This window comes from Sorghum bicolor, chromosome 3 (genome assembly GCF_000003195.3).
Source record: "Sorghum bicolor cultivar BTx623 chromosome 3, Sorghum_bicolor_NCBIv3, whole genome shotgun sequence".
NCBI classification, from domain to species: Eukaryota; Viridiplantae; Streptophyta; class Magnoliopsida; order Poales; family Poaceae; genus Sorghum; species Sorghum bicolor.
In genome coordinates this window covers 61,736,723-61,757,117 of record NC_012872.2, presented here as the reverse complement: position 1 = coordinate 61,757,117, position 20,395 = coordinate 61,736,723, and the positions used below count along the sequence as shown (strand labels likewise).

The window sequence follows — 20,395 nt, the reverse complement described above, 5'->3', positions numbered from 1 at the left end:
TGAGAGAATCCTCCTCTAGTGAGTTCCAAGAGTCAAGTGTGCATCCACCACTCTCTACAGCCTTGTTTGGGTCAAGTGAGAGTTCTTTGCTTGTTACTCTTGGTGATCGCCATCACCTAGACGGTTCGGTGGTGATTGGAGGTACGAAGATCACCCGGAGTTCTTGTGGGTGGCTCGTGTCAAGCTTGTGAGCGGTTTTGGGCGATTCACCGCGACGGAGTGTCCAAGAATCAGCCCGTAAAGAGCACTTGGTCCTTGCGCGGACCAAGGGGGAGCAAGACCCTTGCGCGGGTGCTCCAACGAGGACTAGTGGAGAGTGACGACTCTCCGATACCTCGGCAAAACATCGCCGAGCACTTTCTTCCACTACTCCTCTACTTTCTAGCATTTACTTTGTGCTTTTACATTCTTAGAATTGCCATGCTAGAATAGGATTGGAACTAGGTTGCAAAACTTTTATCCGGTAGCTCTCTGAGTCACACTAGGCACAAGGGGTTGAATTGGAGCCTATAGGTTGCTTAAATTTTTAGAGAAGCCCAATTCACCCCCCCCTCTTGGGCATCTTGATCCTTTCATAATTAACCTCATTTCATTGCCTATGCAATACTCAAATAAAAATATTGTCTACTAATAATGAAACCAAATTAAAATTGCTAAAGTGCATTACATGACAACAAATTGAAAAGTCCAACACTAAACAATATTGTCCATGAACCAAACATAGAACAAGAAGGTAATGTAACTACTGAGTGCAACGAGGCCACTTTCCCTTCCGCTGGGCATCTGGATTCTCATCCATCGCTGCCTTCGCTCGGCGCACACGCTCAAGCTTCTTTTCCCTCTCCTCCCGAGCCGCAGCAACACGTCTTCTTTCCTCCTCTTCCTTGTGCTCCCTCTTTTGAGCCTCCTCTCTACGTCTCTTCTCTAATATCTCTGCACACTCTGCATCCCACTCCTTTAGGCCTTGTAGAAGCCGCTTGTCGGACTCCTTAATCTCAGCGTCGATCCACTGCTCAAAATCACACAATGGTGGAGGGGTCTGTAACAAATATATTTGTTCAAAAAATTAAATCATGCTTCTTAGGCCACAAAATACTAAGTGCACAATAGAAAAATTAACTTACAATAAAGTTACTGCGGCGTTGTTTTGGCGTAGGCTCCCAGGCAAAATTGGAACACATCCAATACCTCTGCCGATAGGTTTCCTCGTCTTCTGAAATTTCTACCTTGCAAGGATCACCACAAAAGCACATAGGTACTGGAACACCGCTAGGAAGCGGCTTGTGGATGTACGGACTCCCGGTCGTCCGGCCATAGCTACAGTTCAAAGAATTCAATTCTAAGAAATCATAGCAATTAACGATTCAAACGAAAACTACAATTTACCAAATGATAAATAATAATGAATGAAATTTATCGAAACATGTCGAAAGGTTACTTTGGTTTGCTACTTTTTCCACGACGTGGCATTCTACGATTGCATAATATAAATATTAATCATCCATTCAAAAATCTAGTGTCAAAAATCTACAACATACGTGTAATATAAGTCAAATCAATGTGTCAAAAACTAATATGTGAAAGAGTATACCTGGCTCTTCAAGATCTATGGATCAAATCAAACTTTTGATGGTAGAAATATTGAATCCAAATTCGTTCTCGGTTTTTGGAGATGAAGAGCTGAGAGGGGAGATGAAAATATGAACTGCGTCCACGGGTAGCGAAGGGCGTCGGCTGGTTTGTAGTAGAGAGCTCGACGCCGTGATCTACGGCGTCGAGCTCCCTGCCACGTCACAGCCACGTCAGATGCCCCGCTGGGCACAGCCAGGGACCTCAACGCTGTGATCCATGGCGTCGAGACGTGATACCTCGACGCCATGATGCATGACGTCGACCCCCTGGGTCCAAAACTGCGTTTAAGTTTTCTAGGGGTCCAAAAAGGAATTTTTTTCAAAAAAAGGGCCAAATTGTAAAAAATCGTATCACATCACGTAATTTATTACTATATTCAGATGGAATTTTAAATATTATATCTTTTGTTAAGGATATATTCCATCTATTCATAAAAAGAATGTAATTATGAGAATCGTGATAGTCAAATTAGCTCAAGTTTAACCAAGTTTATAGTAACTAGTTTTAGCATTTATGTCTTCAAATAATTTTATTATGAAAATATATATTCTATGATGATAAATCTAATGATACTTATTTTATATAAAAAATACCAAAACTTTTTTATATAAATTGGACCAAAGTTCAAACTATTTGGCTTTTTGAAAAAATGAGAATTTATTTTCTTTTGTGGAGGAAGTATGTGCACATTTTGACTTGAAACCATACATGGGTAGCACTAGCACCAGCACCACACATTCACAATTCCATACAAGAGGAATTGACTTTGGTTTGATGTATGCCTCGAAGTGAGTAAAATTACTACAAGTAGAAAGTGTAAACCAGAATGCTCTGCACCGTAATCATTTTTTGTCAAAGAACTGCAGGAAATGGTCAAACGCAGATAAGCTCTGCATACGGTTTGCAGTACGTGACGCTTCTGTGCATCACAGGCTCACAGCTCCATCTAGATTCGCACGAGGAATCAGCCCGAGTCAAAATGTGATAGTGCCACTGATCACGAGAGGTCCAAACGGTAGTGGCGCTTTGTATTTGGAAGCATCTCATCATCACCACTGCACATGAAAGCAATGGGCACCCTTGTTTATATTCAAGTCATATACCGTTCGCATGCAGCTAGAGGCAGCACGCATGAAGACGATGGTCCAGTTTCGACGCACGGGTCGGTTTCTCGTTTTCCATCGTCAAACCATCGCGGAATCTATATATAATCATCGTGCGTGCTCGGTGCAGGACAAAAGGCTGATAGCTACGCGTAGATGTGAACGAGATTACACAGCGTGACAGCCAACTTGCTAGAACTTGTCGAGGATGGAGGCGTCCTTTTCCTACGTTTTTTTTATCTGCTTTGTACCTTTCAAAGGGCATTCCATGACCATGAGTTAATGCTAATGCGTGGTGAGATTTGCCTCAGAAACCTTTGCCTCAAAGAAGAGCGAGTTCTGAACATTTACATGGACTGAACTGCTACGGCACAGTACAAAGCCATATAGCCAATCAAAGGTTGACAGTATTATATATGTGCAAGAAAAGATTCCCAAGCTGGCCGCAACTTGAAGCTGCAAGCAAAGATTCTGCTTATCTCGAGGAAAAGATTCGTGTAGTTCCAAGTGCAGAGAGGGCCGGGACTGAGGGACAACTGACAAGTGACAAGCTACGGGGAAAAAAATCTAGCGAAGTTAAAAGTTATTATAATGGGTAAAAAAAAGGGATAAGCTGATGTCCATCATCTTTTAAAGGCGCAGATATTCAGAGTTTCAGACTCGCGGCAGCTCATGTCCGCTCCCTGGGAAGGAAATTGGGTGGACTCTGGTTCAATGCCGTGGCTAGTGCAACCCCTAGCCCCGATGGCTGACGCATGTTGAGGGATAAAATCATACTCCCTCCCTATAGAATTTAAAAGTCATTTAGGACAGTGACATAGTCTCCAAAACACAACTTTCATATCTTATTTTTATAACAATATTTAGAAAAAAAATTGATATACGTATACTTTTATGAAAGTATTTTTCAAGACAAATCTATTCATATAATTTTCAGGTTTGCAAACTCAACAATTTAAAAATTATTGATGATTTATATTCCCAGTGTTTGACTAAAACTTTGTCCAAAACGATTTCTAAATTCTATGCGCATGGAGTATGTCCTAGGAGGGGGTGTCTCCTCCAGGGCTCTTTACTTAGGCACACGGCTCGTCTGACACGTGTTGCTCCCCTGAGTTGGCTTGGTGTCTTCCTATTTCATTCAGTTATGGCATGTACAACTTATTGATATGGGTCATCTGCAAGTGTCTTGAACTTAGCCTAGATAGTTCAAAAGATAGGTCAGGAGTTGTCTGTGAGCTGTTTAATGCTTTGCGTAAGATCAATCATGAATATTATTTTTTATACCATTGTGTTGCTCAGCACATCACCAATTTTCCAAGGCACCATACCTATAGATTTAGTGACAAATGCGTGCATTCTAAAAACTATTTTGGGTTTAGGAGAAGTTAAGTGAACAAAAGGTTTACAGTGCAAGATATGATCATGCCCAAACACACGGGGAAAATACAGAGGAGAAATAGGAGAAGAGCTGGTCAAACTTTCACCTGCTGCCTGTAAGTTCTTACCTTGTTGTTTAGCTAATAATGAAACTAAACAAAAGTTTGATTTATCTCATCCACATCTTTTATAACTGAATCAAGATCATGTAATCTTTACTAGATCAACTTATATATCTGCCTATAAGTCCAGGCCTCTCCAACAACAAAGGTCTTATTATATACCTAGCACTCAACGTGACGATGACTGATATTATCAAGAACATAAACCATATGCCATTGCTAGAGAATCTTCACTCAGTTGCAATCAGAAAGGCTCACCACAGTAACATAAACTAAGGGTTTGTATGGAGAAAACGGATAAATGATGATGCATCATCACAATCCCAGCAATGCAGCAAGCTAACTTAGCTCAGTTGCAGAGAAACTTGTAAGCTTCACAGTATTGGAGATACAGTAGTACAGGGATTCATTCTTGACAACTCCAAGCCAACCTATGTATGACATGCTATTAGACAACAATGTACAGAAACCATTATTTTTGACTTGCTGTCCAGAAACTCACCATGGCTTCCATCAAAAAAAATATGTATCTCCCAAAAGCTCAAGCACTATGTTCCAACATCACTTTCTTCTCCAATCTTCTCACTTCTCTTGACATTACTTTGTAATCTACATCTGCAGAAATGAAGCTAAATATACACATAATTGCAATCAGAACAAGTGAACAACCAGATAAGCTATACACATAATTCCAGTACGGACTCTCCTCCCTTTGCTTGTGTTCTCCATTCCTTGCTAGTCATGCTACCACTGGAATCGATCCAAGAGAGCAAGGTGGTTGCACGAAGCCACTAGAGATGAGAAGAAATTGGGCTGCTTACCAGTGCATCCTCGATTGTTGTCGGATGCGGATAAATCGATGGCGCCAGATGCAGGCGTGGAGGAATCTGCCGCAACCAAGTCATTGACAACGCTTAAGCTTATAACCGAATCTAGTAGCCATTCAGTAGTGTTTTTCTCTCACAACAAATCAGCCAACAATACTTTCTACCATGACTTATCAGCTAAACAAAACATTGCTGCCTTTGCACTTTTCCTGTCTTCTATCACCGTGCGATCGACTCGCTGGGGGGGGGGGGGGGGGGGGGGAGAACAGATACAAATGAAGATGTAGTGGAATATATGGTGGCAGGGAAGGATTTTGGCGCCATGGATCAGCCACCAGGTGCGGCTGCAGCTAGATCCCCAGCGTGCGTCCCCTAGAGACGACGCCCATACAACACTGCCTCTGCCGTCTCGTGAGCCTGCCTGAAGCATGAGCCGCAGCCGTCACCTCAGCGAGGGATGTTTTTGCAAAATACTCTCTATGTCCCTTAAAGTTTTAATTGTGTTAAAGCTATCCTCAGTAGAAGTTTTATGACCCAATTTCCAAGACATCCATGTTGTGGAAACAGCACCAAAGAGTTTTATCCCCCATGAAACTCTCTCTATTCCCATAAAACTCTGATCACCTCTCTCTTCATTAATACGTGTCACATCAGCATATTTAATATCCATAAAACTTTAATAAAACTCCATTGAGACTGACCTAAGTTAAACTTTTAAACTTTGACCGATTTTTTTAAAAAAAATACTAAGACTTTACCATTAAATTTATCATAGAATATATTTTCATTATGTCATAAATATTGATACTCTTTTTCATAAAATTAGTCAAACTTTAAAAAGTTTAAGTGACACACATTCTAGGAATTAAAACTTTCAAGAGACAAGCATATTACACCGTAGTATACAAATAGTATGAAGGGCCGTGTTGTACGTGCACTTATGGTGTAAAATTAAGGCTTTGCTAGGATACCTCCAAATTACTATGAGTTGTTTATTTAGTGACCTCCAAATTACTATGAGTTGTTTATTTAGTGACATATTATGATCAAGATCATCTATTACTTTATAGAAGTAGTATGTGAAATATATATATTGTTTATTATTTAATTTGGAAAAAATAGGTAAGTAAGGAACGTTTTAGATATAATTTTTTTATCTAATCGATACAGGTGTCATCTTTTAACATGCTAAACCTTTTTATTTTATAACTTCACATTACATAATTTAATTAGTGCAATCAACATCTAATGTACGTGGAACTATTTGATTAGCATGTAACGTGTTTTAATTTAGAAGATACTTTTAATATGTATTTTAGCATCATATTGTACGTAACAAACCTACTAATTTTTTTTATAGTAGGCAGGTATATGACTTGACCTCATGACAGGTTTATATATATCTTGACATAAGAGCGATTATTAGTATACCAAACTTAAAAACTATACATAAATAATAATTATTTGTCAAAATGAATTAAAATATATAAAATATACCTTTGTTGTATATAAATTGAGCCACGTGTATATAAAATATAACTTTCTGTGCCTTGCACTTGCGAATATTTTTTATTTCTATTTTTTTAAAAAAAACTAACACTATTTAACTTTTTTCTAAAACTAACGAGCCTGTTCGCTTGAGGTTATCTGTCGAATCTACCAAACATTCAATAGTGTTTTTCTGTCACAATAAATCGACGAATAGTACTCACACATGGCTTATTAGACAAGCAAACAGACTCGCCATGCATGATGGTGCTGCAAAATTACACTGTCACGCTATGCATGGCGGCGCGGCAAGACTGCCACGTGGCAGTCAAGTAAGCGCTGACTTGCTGACGTGGCCACAATTTAGAAAAATATATTTTTTCATATGCTCTCGGATGAAGATAATCTTTATATAAAAATTATAGTCCTCAATGAAATTTATAACTTTGTAGTTTTAAATTTTTGCATTTGAGGTACTTAAGATAGTAAAAAAGTAATATAAAATATTAGCAGCCTATTAAACGTGTACAAATGCTTGTCGCATTGGAAAAATGATATCTTTCTTATATGATGCCAAATTGAGATACTTTCTATACAAAATTTGTAGGCCTTAATGGGATCTACAAATTTATAATTTTATGTTTTCTCATTTGAAATTATTAAAATACTCAAAAGAAATAATATAAAGTTCCAGCATTGTATTAACGTGTATATGCTCCAATATTTTTGAGTATTTTAGTAATCTCAAATGAAAAAAAACAAAACTATAAATTTATAAATCTCATTAGGATCTATAACTTTTGTATAGAAAGCATCTTCATTTAGCATCATATGAAAGATACGATTTTTCCAAGACAACAAGCGCTTGTACATGATTAATAGGATGCTGAAATTTTATATTATTTTCTTTTAAACATCTTGATGACCTCAAATAAAAAAACTCAAAATTATAAAGCTATAAATATCATCAAGAGCTATAATTTTTATATAAAGATCATCTTTATCCGAGATTATATTAAAAAATACAAGTTTTCTAAGTTGTGTCACGTCATTGAGTCAGTACTCGGTTGACTGCCATGTGACAGTCTTATCGCGCCACCATGCATAGCACGACAATGTGATTTTGCCTTACCTTCATGCATGGCGTGGCGAAATGGGTTAGTGTTTTTTTAAAAAAAAGTTAAATGATTTTAGATTTAAAAATAATGTTAGAAAGGTGCTAGAAAAAAATAAAAAATCACAGTTGCACGACACACAAGCGTAGAAAGGGATGGGCTCCACTTGTGTGTAAACTAGGTAAATTCTTCGCTCGTTGCTTCGAGATTTTTTTAAAAAATAAATCATTATATACATAGCATTACTACATGGTATTCCGTATATTATATATATATATATATATATATATATATATATATATATATATATATATATATATATATGACTTGCATGTATTTTATTGTATTAGATTTAGTAAAAAACTTACTAAGCTAATAGAAGAAAAACTAATATTTGGTCACATTATAGAGGAATTGGTCATGAAATAAATAGTATATGTACATGACTTGTATATGTTAATAGATTAAATATTTAAAGTATTTCACATGATATAGATGACATGGTTATTTTTTGTAATTAATATGGGATAACATGGACTTAGTGGGGAATGATGTGGACACCTTGCATGAAGAGATATAACATTTAGTGAGTCACTTAGTGGAAAATGATGTAAACACCTTGCATGAAGAGAGAATTCATCTAGTGGGATTTGACTTTATAAGAGTATACGATCATGGAGCGGGTTTCCCTTATTACGGCTATGTTGGTAGATTTTTTTATATATTTTTCTACATTAGTTTTTATTTGTTGAATTTTAAATTTCTAATAAATCAATAGCTCAGATTATTTTAAAATATTATCTCTTAGGTAAGGTAATACCGTAGCATTGCCCGCATAATTAATCCTTCAGCGCTCCTGGCATCTCCGCCTCGGACGAGTGCCACGGGCGGCTGCGTTGCAGGCGCCACTCGCACGCCACGAGGGCCAGGATGCCGTGTGCCGTTAAGGTCAACTAAAGAGCTACATAGAGTACATACTTAGGTTCTATTTGAAAACAAAGTATTTTTGAAGTTTTAGAAAAAATCAGCAAATTAGAGCTAGAATGTCATGTGCCGTTAAGGTCAATTGAAGGGTGGTTACCCAGCTTATCAGTTAAATCTGTTCGTTATTTAGCAGTATTTTTCTTTTACAATAAATGAAGAAACAATATTTTCTGTCATAGCTTTTCATTTGTAAAATACTTTGGTTTTAGAGTGCCATAAAATGTTTGGGTACAACAAACTTCATAGTTTTGAATACCATGGCATTGCTGAAATTGTAATCTTTTTTAGTTTTAGAAACTCCATTATAAATCTCTCTCTTTTTTTCTAAACCACGGTTTTGCACATTAACGATTCTAAAACTACAGCTTCTTGATACTGTGGTTTCTTAAAACTACAATATCCAAATAATGGCTTAGGGCTTGTTTGGATGATGCCGTCTTCAAAAACTTTAGTTTCACGAAACTATATTATAAGTCAAAGAGACATAGAATCATGGTTTAGAAAAAAGATAGTATGAGTAGAGTTTCTAAAACTCTAAAAGACTACCTGAATAACTTTTAAAAACCAAAATATTTTGTAAAACCATAGTATTTCTTTAATACTTTAAAAAATACTTTGCATCCAAGTAGGAACGCTTAACTCTTTCTTTTCTGGGGTCTTTTCAGAGTTTTGAGGAAGAATCGTATACAAGAAAGCACTAGCTGGCCAATATGTTTTAAAACCTGAAGATATTTTGCCGCCTAAGAGAGATTGTTGCCAGTATGGTAACGTTGGCCATGAGATGAATGCGTCAACGCCGGAGGTGACCCTCCTTGCTGATGGACACTGATGAATCCACGATTCGACGGCCCGGCCGAGGCTGCGAGCGTGAAAATGGCTAAAGAAGATGAAGTAGCCCTTCCGCCGGCCGCCGCGGCTCATGACGTCGTGGTCCTGCGGATGGGCCCTATCCCATCGCCTCCCAGGCTTGTCCGCACCTCTGATTTTTGTATATAAAAACAGCTCCCGAGCCGACAATTTTCGCATCGGCATTCAGAGGAAGAAGATGAGAGGAGCATCGGCTTTGGCTTTGCCAAGCCTTCTCCTCGTCCTCACCCTCTCCTCTTCCTTGTGCAATGTCTCTGCCTCCACAAAGCAAGACCAGGTCATCTTCATTCATTCAGTGCACCCTCTGTTTCTTCTTTCCTGCTGATTCCTCCAAATTTTCGATCGATTATACTGGCAAAGCCAGACCATAGGTTTTATCTACTAGTGCCTGTTCTGGACAACAGCAAGTGCAGAAGAGCCATGGGGAGTATATACGGATGGATTATGCTTGTAAAAATTCTATGGCCATTATGAACTGCAGGTCTACATAGTGTACCTGGGCGAGCACGCCGGAGCGAAGGCGGAGGAAGCAATCCTGGATGATCATCACACGCTGCTACTCTCCGTCAAGAGCAGGTAACTAGCTACCGTGCAGCCAGCAGCAGCGACAATGGCATGCACTGCTTCTGTTCTCCGTTGCAGTGTCATGGTGACGCAGACAGAGATGAACTTCATATAACCAATCACTCACGCATGTTCTATGAAATGGTTCAACCAGTGAGGAAGAGGCACGGGCGTCGCTGCTGTACAGCTACAAGCACACCCTCAATGGCTTCGCGGCGTTGCTCTCCCAGGAAGAGGCCACGAAACTATCAGGTACATATGTACAGAAAACAGTGTGGAAGAGGAGATCCTGCATTGTATATTTTCTTCTCTAGCTAGTACAGTTGTTGATTTGTAAGCTTGTGTTTGGCTGATCCGTGATGGCTTCGCGAGGTGGTGCCTGCAGAGAAGAGTGAGGTGGTGTCTGCCTTCCGGAGCGAGGGGAGGTGGGCGCCGCACACCACGAGGTCTTGGCAGTTTCTGGGCTTCGAGGAAGGAGTCACCAATCCTCCCGACGGCAGGGAATGGCTGCCGTCCCTCGACAAATCCAGCGAGGATATCATCGTCGGCATCCTCGACTCCGGTGAGCGATCCACAGCGCTCCATTCACGCATCGCGTTCGTCGTTTCAATCATGGCCTTGTGTAGTTCCGAAATTTTTCGGATTTCGGTATTATAATATTTTCGTTTTTATTTAATAAATATTATCCAATCATATACTAACTAGGCTAAAAAGATTCATCTCGTGATTTACATGTAAACTGTGTAATTAGTTTTTGTTTTCGTATATATCTAATGCTTCATGCATGTACCCTAAGATTCGATGTGACGAGAAATTTTAAAAAGTTTTTGATTTTTAGGGTGAACTAAACAACGCCTATGTTTTGATTTGCTTCCTTGCTTTGCACACTGGCCGCAGGGATTTGGCCGGAGTCGAGGAGCTTCAGCGACCAAGGGCTCGGGCCGGTGCCGGCGCGGTGGAAAGGGACGTGCCAAGGCGGAGATTCCTTCAGCTCCTCGTCGTGTAACAGGTCAGCAATCACGCACACGAGTGCTGACCACCCTAATCTTTTTTTTTTCTCCCGACGATTACATGACATCTTTTACCGGCCACTCCTTTGTTGATAACGTACATAAACGAACTATCGGTTGGCAGCGACCCCGATTCCATATAATAGGGCCTTGTTAACAAGTTCACCCTAAAAACCAAAAAAATTTCAAGATTTTCCGTCACATCGAAAACATTAAATATAGATGGAAAAAAAACTAAAGTAAATCACGAGACGAATCTTTTGATTCTAGTTAGTTCATAATTGGATAATATTAGTCACAAACAAACGAAAGTGCTACAGTACTGAAAAGTTTTCACTTTTCGGAACTAAACAAGGCCTAGATCCACAATGGGGGCTGAAATGCTGATGCTGAAACCCTCTTTTTCGTCTCACATGCTTGCCCATAGCAGAAATATATTCAAGCATCGAAATTTAAAGCATCCAAGAAAAGATCATACTCCGTTGCTTACTTACTATTTATGATCCCACCTGTATGTGACATGAAAGAGAAAAGTGAAATAACTAGTATTAGGCCCTTTTGGGTTGAGGGAGTTAAACTTTAACTCCTATCACATCGAATGTTTGGACACACATGCATAAAGTATTAAATATATATTATTTATGAAACTAAAAGCACAACTAGAGAATAATTTACGAGACAGATCTTTTGAGCCTAATTAGTCAATAATTAGATATTAATTATCAAATAAAACAAAAGTACGACAATACTTATTAAATTTTAACACTTCTAACAAGCACGCCCTTAACTTCCTGCTGTAATGTGGCTCCACAACTTTTTAGCTCACCATTGTAGCTCAAGTGGGGCTAACACACACATTTTTTTGCGGTGCCAAAGTAGAGGAGAGTATGGTTTAACTTTTATAATCTTTTAAATTTTTCTGTTTTTTTTTCAACATCTAATAAAAATTCAGCAAAGCTTTTGCGGAAGGAAAAAAACTATGTTGCGGTGCTATCACTATGCGCTCTTGTGCTAGGACCGTGTGGCGCAGCAGACTGCAGACGTCCAAACAAACCAAGCACTTTCGTTTGTATTTGATAAATATTATCCAATTATGGATTAACTAGGCTCAAAAAATTCGTCTCGTCAATTTTGACCAAACTGTACAATTAGTTTTTATTTTTATCTATATTTAATACTTCATGTATACGTCTAAAGATTCGATGTGACGGGGAATCTCAAAATTTAATTTTTAGGAACTAAACAAGGCCCAACCAGTCCCGGGAGCTCGCGCGGGCCAATCATGAGCGGAGAGCCAGGCTCAGCTTGGCCGCCTTGGCGTTCCGTTTTTTAACGAATCTCAGCGCCCGCGCCTCCTTTGGTGTCGTGTAGCCATTGCTTGCACAATGCATGCACGGAGACGGACAAACGGTTGCCAACTATCGAGACGTGACCTTCGCATGCGTACAAACTCTCTCAACCTGTTCATCAGATTGGATATTTTTCTCTGAAGAAGATAAGAGATATACACTGTGCTGCAGATCATGTAGTTACCCCCGTGATACCATTCTCGAGATTGGTACCAACACAACAAAGATCCCGGTTTGTCAGAGGATCCTTCCTCGATTATCTTTTTTTTTTCCTTTCGATGTGACCACAACTGAGATTCGAGCCAATGCTATACCCACCACGATCTCACTATCGCTTTCTGCTTCTATACATTACTATTTACTATGGCTTGTTAGTTTTTGAAGTTTGATACTATAGTATTTTTATTTGTATTTGACAATTATTTTTTAATTATAAACTAACTATATTCAAAAGATTTATTTCCCAAATTACAGACAAATTGTGTAATTAGTTATCTTTTATCTATATTTAATGCTCCATGTATGTCTCTAAAGATTCGATGTGACGAGAAATCTTATAAACTTTTAGATTTTTAGGTGCATCTAAAATCAAAAAACTTTTAAGATTCTTTGTTACATCGAATCTTGCAATCCATGCATAAAGCATTAAATATAGATAAAAAATAATTAATTGTACAATTTATCTATATTTTCTGAGACGAATCTTTTAAGCCTAGTTAATTTATGGTTGAATAATAATTGCAAAATACAATGAAAATGCTACATTATCCAAATCCAAAAAAAAATAGATCTAAACAAGCCCTGTATATATCCATCTGACAAAGTTTTGACTGGAGTCAATCGGAGCACGCAGGAAGATCATAGGGGCACGATACTACGTCAAGGCCTATGAGGCGCACTACAAGGGCCTCAACACGACGAACGCCTTCCGGTCGCCGCGCGACCACGACGGGCACGGCACCCACACGGCGTCCACCGTGGCCGGCCGCACCGTGCCGGGCGTGTCGGCGCTGGGCGGGTTCGCGAACGGGACGGCCTCGGGCGGGGCGCCGCTGGCGCGCCTGGCCGTCTACAAGGTGTGCTGGCCCATCCCGGGGCCCAACCCCAACATCGAGAACACCTGCTTCGAGGCCGACATGCTGGCCGCCATGGACGACGCGGTCGGCGACGGCGTCGACGTCATGAGCGTCTCCATCGGGTCCTCGGGGGCGCCGCTGCGGTTCGCGGACGACGGCATCGCCCTGGGGGCGCTGCACGCCGCCAAGCGCGGCGTCGTCGTCTCGTGCAGCGGCGGCAACTCCGGGCCCAAGCCGGCCACCGTGTCCAACCTCGCGCCGTGGATGCTCACCGTGGCCGCCAGCAGCATCGACCGCGCCTTCCACTCCCCGATCAAGCTTGGCAATGGTGTGATGGTCATGGTAAGCACTGCGGACAAATTGCACAGCTTCAGCTTGCACAAATTGAAATTGGAGAGGCATGCATGTGACTTTGTTTTTAAATTCTGTCGAGTCAGGGTCAGACTGTAACACCATACCAGCTGCCCGGCAACAAGCCCTATCCTTTGGTTTATGCAGCAGACGCAGTTGTTCCTGGGACTGCCGCTAATGTTTCCAAGTAAGCAATCAACCGCAATAACCTCTCTTATAACGATGGTGAATAGTGTGCTAAGTGCCATCATGATTAATTTCACGACGACGCAGCCAGTGTCTGCCGAACTCCCTGTCGAGCGACAAGGTGCGAGGCAAGATCGTCGTGTGCCTGCGTGGCGCTGGGCTGCGGGTGGAAAAGGGCCTGGAGGTGAAGCGCGCGGGCGGCGCGGCCATTCTGCTCGGCAACCCAGCGGCGTCCGGCTCCGAAGTCCCCGTCGACGCCCACGTCCTCCCGGGTACCGCGGTCGCCGCGGCCGATGCCAACACCATCCTCAGCTACATCAAATCCAGCTCCAGCCCGACCGCTGTGCTGGACCCCTCGAGGACCGTCGTGGACGTCCGGCCGTCGCCGGTGATGGCGCAGTTCTCGTCGCGTGGGCCAAACGTTCTGGAGCCCAGCATTCTCAAGGTACGCCAACTTTGCCCCAGATGAACTTCAGAAGTAGGCGCTAATTTTGCCGCTTGCCCTCGATGCAGCCGGACATTACGGCGCCGGGGCTGAACATCCTGGCGGCGTGGAGCCAGGCGTCGTCGCCGACGAAGCTCGACGGCGACCACCGCGTGGTGCAGTACAACATCATGTCGGGGACGTCCATGTCGTGCCCGCACGTCTCCGCCGCCGCCGTCCTCGTCAAGGCCGCGCACCCCGACTGGAGCTCCGCCGCGATCCGATCCGCCATCATGACCACCGGTAAACGTCTCAGGCCATCAGGGATTCGTCAGGGCATCAGCCAGCCCTGCCGGCCACATCTCTGAAGTTCTGATTTCTGAACTGAACCATAAACCAAACTCGTGCCGTGTTGCAGCCACGACCAACAACGCGGAAGGCGGCCCACTAATGAACGGGGACGGCTCGGTGGCGGGGCCCATGGACTACGGCTCGGGCCACATCCGGCCCAAGCACGCGCTGGACCCGGGCCTGGTGTACGACGCGTCGTACCAGGACTACCTGCTGTTCGCGTGCGCCAGCGCCGGCTCCGGCTCCCAGCTCGACCCCTCGTTCCCGTGCCCGGCGCGCCCGCCGCCGCCCTACCAGCTGAACCACCCATCGGTGGCCGTGCACGGCCTCAACGGCTCGGTGACCGTGCACCGGACGGTCACCAACGTCGGCTCTGGCGAGGCACGGTACACCGTCGCCGTGGTCGAGCCCGCGGGCGTCTCCGTGAAGGTCTCGCCGAAACGTCTCAGCTTCGCGCGGACCGGCGAGAAGAAGGCGTTCAGGATAACGATGGAGGCGAAGGCGGGGAGTAGCGTAGTGAGAGGGCAGTTCGTGGCGGGCTCGTATGCGTGGAGCGATGGCGGCGCCCATGTCGTGAGGAGCCCCATTGTTGTTCTTGTCGCGTGATCATCATTTGGTAGCTAGTGGCTCGCGCGGACAGAAAATTGAAGGATAGGTTTAGCCATACATTATTGTTTCAAGAAGAAGTGGAAGGCAATGAAACCTTCGGCTAGGGTACGGTGTGGAAGAATAATCACATCAAAATTTCAATCAAGAGGAGAAAAAGGGAACAAAAATAAACTAAACTTCCTACTTGGAACCTGTACGTAGCAGTACTGTTTCTGAAAAAATATCACGAATTTCTGGCGCATCTTATGACGTTATAAACCACTACTTAGTTTGATGATGTTAGGCCAGTCTCAATGCATAGTTTCATGGCACAGTTACCAAGACTATAAACTAGTAACCGAGCCACAAGAGTTTCATGAGGATGAAACTCCTCTCTCATCTGATGAAACTCCTTTATTTAATGACCTTGCCAAGTCAGCAATTTTGCTTATGTGGCACTCTATTTAATGTGTATAACACTCTCATGAAACATGCATTGAGACTGACCTTATAAACAGTCTCCGACTGACTGCTTCGTATCCTTATCCAGACCGCACCGTCTCCAGTCTTGAGAGGTGCCTGTGGCGTGCAGAGCACCAATACGTCCTCCTACACCACTGGCTGTGTGCGTGTGCCTGCGCGATGCTCCAATGCGCGATCTCGGCATGTCCCTTGTCCAAACCGCTCGGCGGTACAGGTGTACGACCCGCATCCGTGGCGCATGCCAACACGGCACTTTTTGTGCGTTGATAGAAAGCTACTGGCACGGGACACTCGTGGCTAGAGTCCAGAATCGAGGGATATTCTGTCCAGTTCGTCTGTACGGACCACCGGTAGATTGTCCGTTTCCGAGAAGTAAAGCTCTGAAAATTCAGCGGCTGCTAAGTGTAGGAGTAGTTGTAAACTTGTAATTTAGTTCGACAGTGACGGCACTGCACGCTTGACGCGCGATCGCGCTTACGTTACCGGGCAAATGGTTTCGCAACAGGTTTATCTGAAACTGCAGTAGTAGCCAGCGTCTTCGTCAAAAACTGACTGCGTTTTGACCCTACTACTAGCCGCATATTAGGGGCTTTCTGAAAAAAGATGCAGAGTTAACAGCCTGTGGTCTGAAACTGAATAATCCTGAAAGCTTCGACATGCTTGTAAAAGGTAACGTCGCAGTATGAAATGTACAGGAGGCCTGATCTAATTGATCATGCATCCGACACGCATTTCTTACGCCCAATAACCATGCATAATGAACTTAATTTCCCGGTGGGTGAGCTAACTTGCGGTACAGTAGCTTGCATTTCGGATAGGCCTCTTAGGCTCTTACTCAAGTCAAGCAAAAGCAATGCCTACCCTGCCCTTTTCTGCTTTTGCTTTTCAGCCTGGGAAACCGACGTGCTCGTTTCCCTTAAGATACCGGCTGATACACGCTAAGCTTGTTACACACACAGCCAGATGTCAAAGGCGCACGGGCACAACGGCTCCTGTCCTATCCTAATCCATACGACATACGTTCATTGCAAAAGTTGCGTGTTTGGTATGCTAGGGTTGGCACTCTAGCTAGCCGCGCGCGTGCAACCTAGCTAGCTGACCCTAAACAACAGCAACTGCCGATCTGGTTAAATGTTAATAATTGCTTGGTGAGTAGTAAGAGTTAGCCGCACCATGTAGTGGCGAAGCTAGAGCGAATTAGAGAGGGGTGCACGTGCATAAACATCTTCTATAGAGGGTGCGTATATAGTGAAATTTTGGACTTAATTACTGTTTTTACAAATTTTAGAGGGTGCATTTGCACCTCTAATCAGCACGTAGCTTCGCCCCCTGGCACCATGTATTATATATATATATATGTCCGTGCGTGTGTGTTTCTGAATTGAAGCCTTGCAGACGCGCGCCAAGTTTGAATCCATTTAGATTAGAGATGATGCATACCAAGCCGACTGGTGAACTGATCGCTGGCAAACCAATGCAAATAGGCATGTGCAACAATGGCCCTGTTACCCTTTTGCGCGACGCGTGCGACCTTTCTCCGTCCGGACGTCAGTGTCATTCGCAAACGTGCGTACGCACGCAGATGCGCACACGTGGGAGAGCGACAACACGAGCATATTCTCCCGTCATGACCAAACCGATCGACCAGGAACAGGAAGAGGGACCCGATCAGCTTTCTTGACGCCAGGAACAGGTGTCAGGGATGACAGCATAGCATCTACGACGCCCAAAAGCAGCACAAAAGCACATCGGAAAAGCATCACGATCACGAATGGCACGCGAAGATCGCCAAACTTGCGCCGCCGCACAACACACACAACCCGGAACGCGGTGCGCGGCGCGCGCGCCTGACGAGAACTGAACCGCAAGGGAAGGAAATTAAAAGGAACACGTTGGAATATGGCTTTTGCCCTCGAATAGTCGAATGCCTCCCCCACGGCACCGGCCCGCCGGACCGCCGCACCGCCCCCGCGCGCGCGCAGGCGCCGATCGATCGGTCGACCTCAACCGCCGAATTATTCCTTCCCGTTTCGTACGTCAAGGCCCATCATCGCCGCATCGCATCGCATCGCATCGCATACTTATCTGTCACACAAATTAAGCGGCGCAGCGCCACACGGAACCTGGCTACCGACCCGGGTCGCTACCTATAGCTATAGGTGGACGCACGGGCACCTAGTGACCTAGCCAGCCAGCCAGCAAGCAAGCAAAGCAACCAGGCCTAGGTGGCCGCCGGGCGAAGTCGTCCGTCGCCTCGCCTCGCCTCGCCGCGCCGCGCCCTATATATCTCGCCCCACGCCGAGCGGCAGACGGAGATCAGAGGTTTGGACAAAACCATTAGCTAGAGTGCCATCACATTTCCTTCAGCGCTACTCTAATCGCAAGCTGAGTCGTCGCGGTTGATCTGATTGATCATTGAGAGAAAGAAAAAAAAAACATGTCGCAGAACGCGGCGGCGGCGTGGGCGCAGGCCGCCGAGCGGGAGCGCCGGGCGCCGTTCACGGACCCCATCGAGATCCCGGCCACCTCGGGGCCGCGGCGGGAGGAGGGTCAGGGAGACGATGACGGCGAGGCGGCGGTGCCGCCGCACGTGCTGCTGGCGCGGCGCAGGGCGGCGTCCTCGGTGTGCTCCGGGCAGGGCCGCACGCTCAAGGGCCGGGACCTGCGCCGCGTGCGCGACTCCGTCCTGCGGATGACCGGCTTCATCGAGAGCTAGCCCATAGCCGCCTCAGCCAGCGGCGGCACGCGCGCGCCCGTCTCGGTCCTGGCTGTGGCTGTCCACCTCGCTGGTTAGCTTAGCATCAATAATGCAGCGACTAGCAAGCAAGCAAGCAAGCGTCTCTGTCCATCCCCACGATCCAAATGGTCGAACATGTCACACTGTTTGAGTCAGTCCCTGATTAATTCATTGGTCGATTTCCTTTTGTGAGATTGAGGTTAGAAGGAATTGATGGCATCATGGCAAGGCATTTTGTATTCCTTTGTAAATTCATACGAAATGTGAGGTGGATTTCATTCAGTCTTTTATCCGTGCAGTGTGTTGATGTAGAACAACTAGAATATGATTTAGGCGTTGCTGCTGATTCAGCGGTCCTGACTCCTGACCTGCCTCTATTGGGTTCTTGACTCGCTCAAACAACAGTACATATAGACAGCAACAGATGTAGTAACTTGCTGGCAATCGCCAACCGATATGATCATTATATTATATAATCGACACAGGGAAAATGACTGGATCGATTAGGTAGCCCAATACATTCAAGAATACCTCCACTAGCTACTACTAATACGTACGTTCTTATCCCTCCTAAAATTAAAAACATCTCGAGCAAGTCAAGGTCAAGCAAGAAGAGATGCTGCACGCCGAGCTGCAAGAGGAGGAAGAGTTTCAAGAAGCGGACATCCTATGGCCAGACGGAGCAGATTTCCAGGAGTCACCCCGGTTGTATTTCTCTCAAATCGGCATCGACGACGTCGACGAAGACGACGACGACAGCGAGCACCGGGCGCCGTTGAAGCTGCAAGTTCGACAGAAAGCTTCTTCCCCCATCGACATACCCGGCCGGAAGAAGGTCGTCGTCGGTGCCACTGCCGCGAGAGACACCGGAGCACAACCGGCCGGATCGAGCAAGTTTGGCGCGAGCCACGCCGGCGGCGTCGGTGCCGGTAGCGCCGTCGTCATCGGCAGCCATGTATTCATGCCGCCGCATGTCATCGTCGATCGGAGGAGGGCCAAGAAGGACAAGGCGATGATGATGCTCATCGTGCCCAGCGGGAGGGCCAGGGCGAGGAAGCTGCAGATGCGCGAGTAGTGCCACGAATTGTGTGGGAAATGCTCGATCTCCCGTTTCAATTCACTCGGAGAACGAAGCAGTAGTACGTGTTGAGTTCATAGGTTTTTGCAGGTGTGGATGAACGTGACAGAAAGTGAAAGAAAGACGAGCCAATTCTCTTTTGTTGTGAAAGATCCGAGCTAGATATTTGAATAATAATAATAATAATATGCATGAGTACAATGGTCACGTTTATTTTGTTCTAAAGGTTGTCGTGTAGTAGTGAAATGCAGTGGAATCCAGAGTTAGGTTCAGTTTGTTCAGATGAACGTACTTAGTTTGCTCATCTCGTGTGATGAAGCAAGGAGATGGCGAAGGATATGTTTCCACCCAGTTCAACTTTAAAGATGTTTACATTATAGCATCATTGTTTTACTCGAATGAAAAGAGATATCTCTAAAGTATAGACTAGTAATTTGTCCTTGAAGAAGGAACCTATGTATCTTCACAAAGAATCGAAACTTTCGTGTCATAAACCTTCTGATGATAACATTTACACCTATGAGGTGACTCACAGTTCAACACAACTATCCCGTACATATATATAACATTATCTTCTTCTTCCAAGTTGATACGCAGAAATTTACCTCTGCAAGTAACCCTTGTCCAGGTGTACACTAGCACAGGTGTCTACACGAAAGTGTTGGAACTGGGGGTCCTCC

General features: G+C 44.3%; 3 protein-coding genes across 3 annotated transcripts; 2 read left to right on the top strand and 1 right to left on the bottom strand.

The window, feature by feature from the left end:
* LOC110434225 lies at nt 608-1,320 on the bottom strand. Its single transcript, XM_021458097.1, has 2 exons — nt 1,125-1,320; nt 608-1,039 (listed from the first exon to the last, which is right to left on the bottom strand). Exons 1-2 carry the CDS (start codon nt 1,251-1,253, stop codon nt 743-745), a joined length of 426 nt encoding a protein of 141 aa, XP_021313772.1. The 5' UTR covers nt 1,254-1,320; the 3' UTR covers nt 608-742.
* On the top strand, nt 9,556-15,749 carry LOC8069820 (subtilisin-like protease SBT5.6). The gene is made up of 10 exons (XM_002458386.2): nt 9,556-9,795; nt 10,000-10,094; nt 10,237-10,334; nt 10,468-10,644; nt 10,980-11,091; nt 13,295-13,859; nt 13,955-14,055; nt 14,142-14,499; nt 14,568-14,781; nt 14,897-15,749. The coding sequence occupies exons 1-10, from the start codon at nt 9,571-9,573 to the stop codon at nt 15,433-15,435; spliced, it is 2,484 nt and encodes an 827-aa protein (XP_002458431.2). The 5' UTR covers nt 9,556-9,570; the 3' UTR covers nt 15,436-15,749.
* LOC8069819 lies at nt 18,082-18,927 on the top strand. The gene has a single exon (XM_021455850.1). It carries the CDS (start codon nt 18,338-18,340, stop codon nt 18,614-18,616), a length of 279 nt encoding a protein of 92 aa, XP_021311525.1. The 5' UTR covers nt 18,082-18,337; the 3' UTR covers nt 18,617-18,927.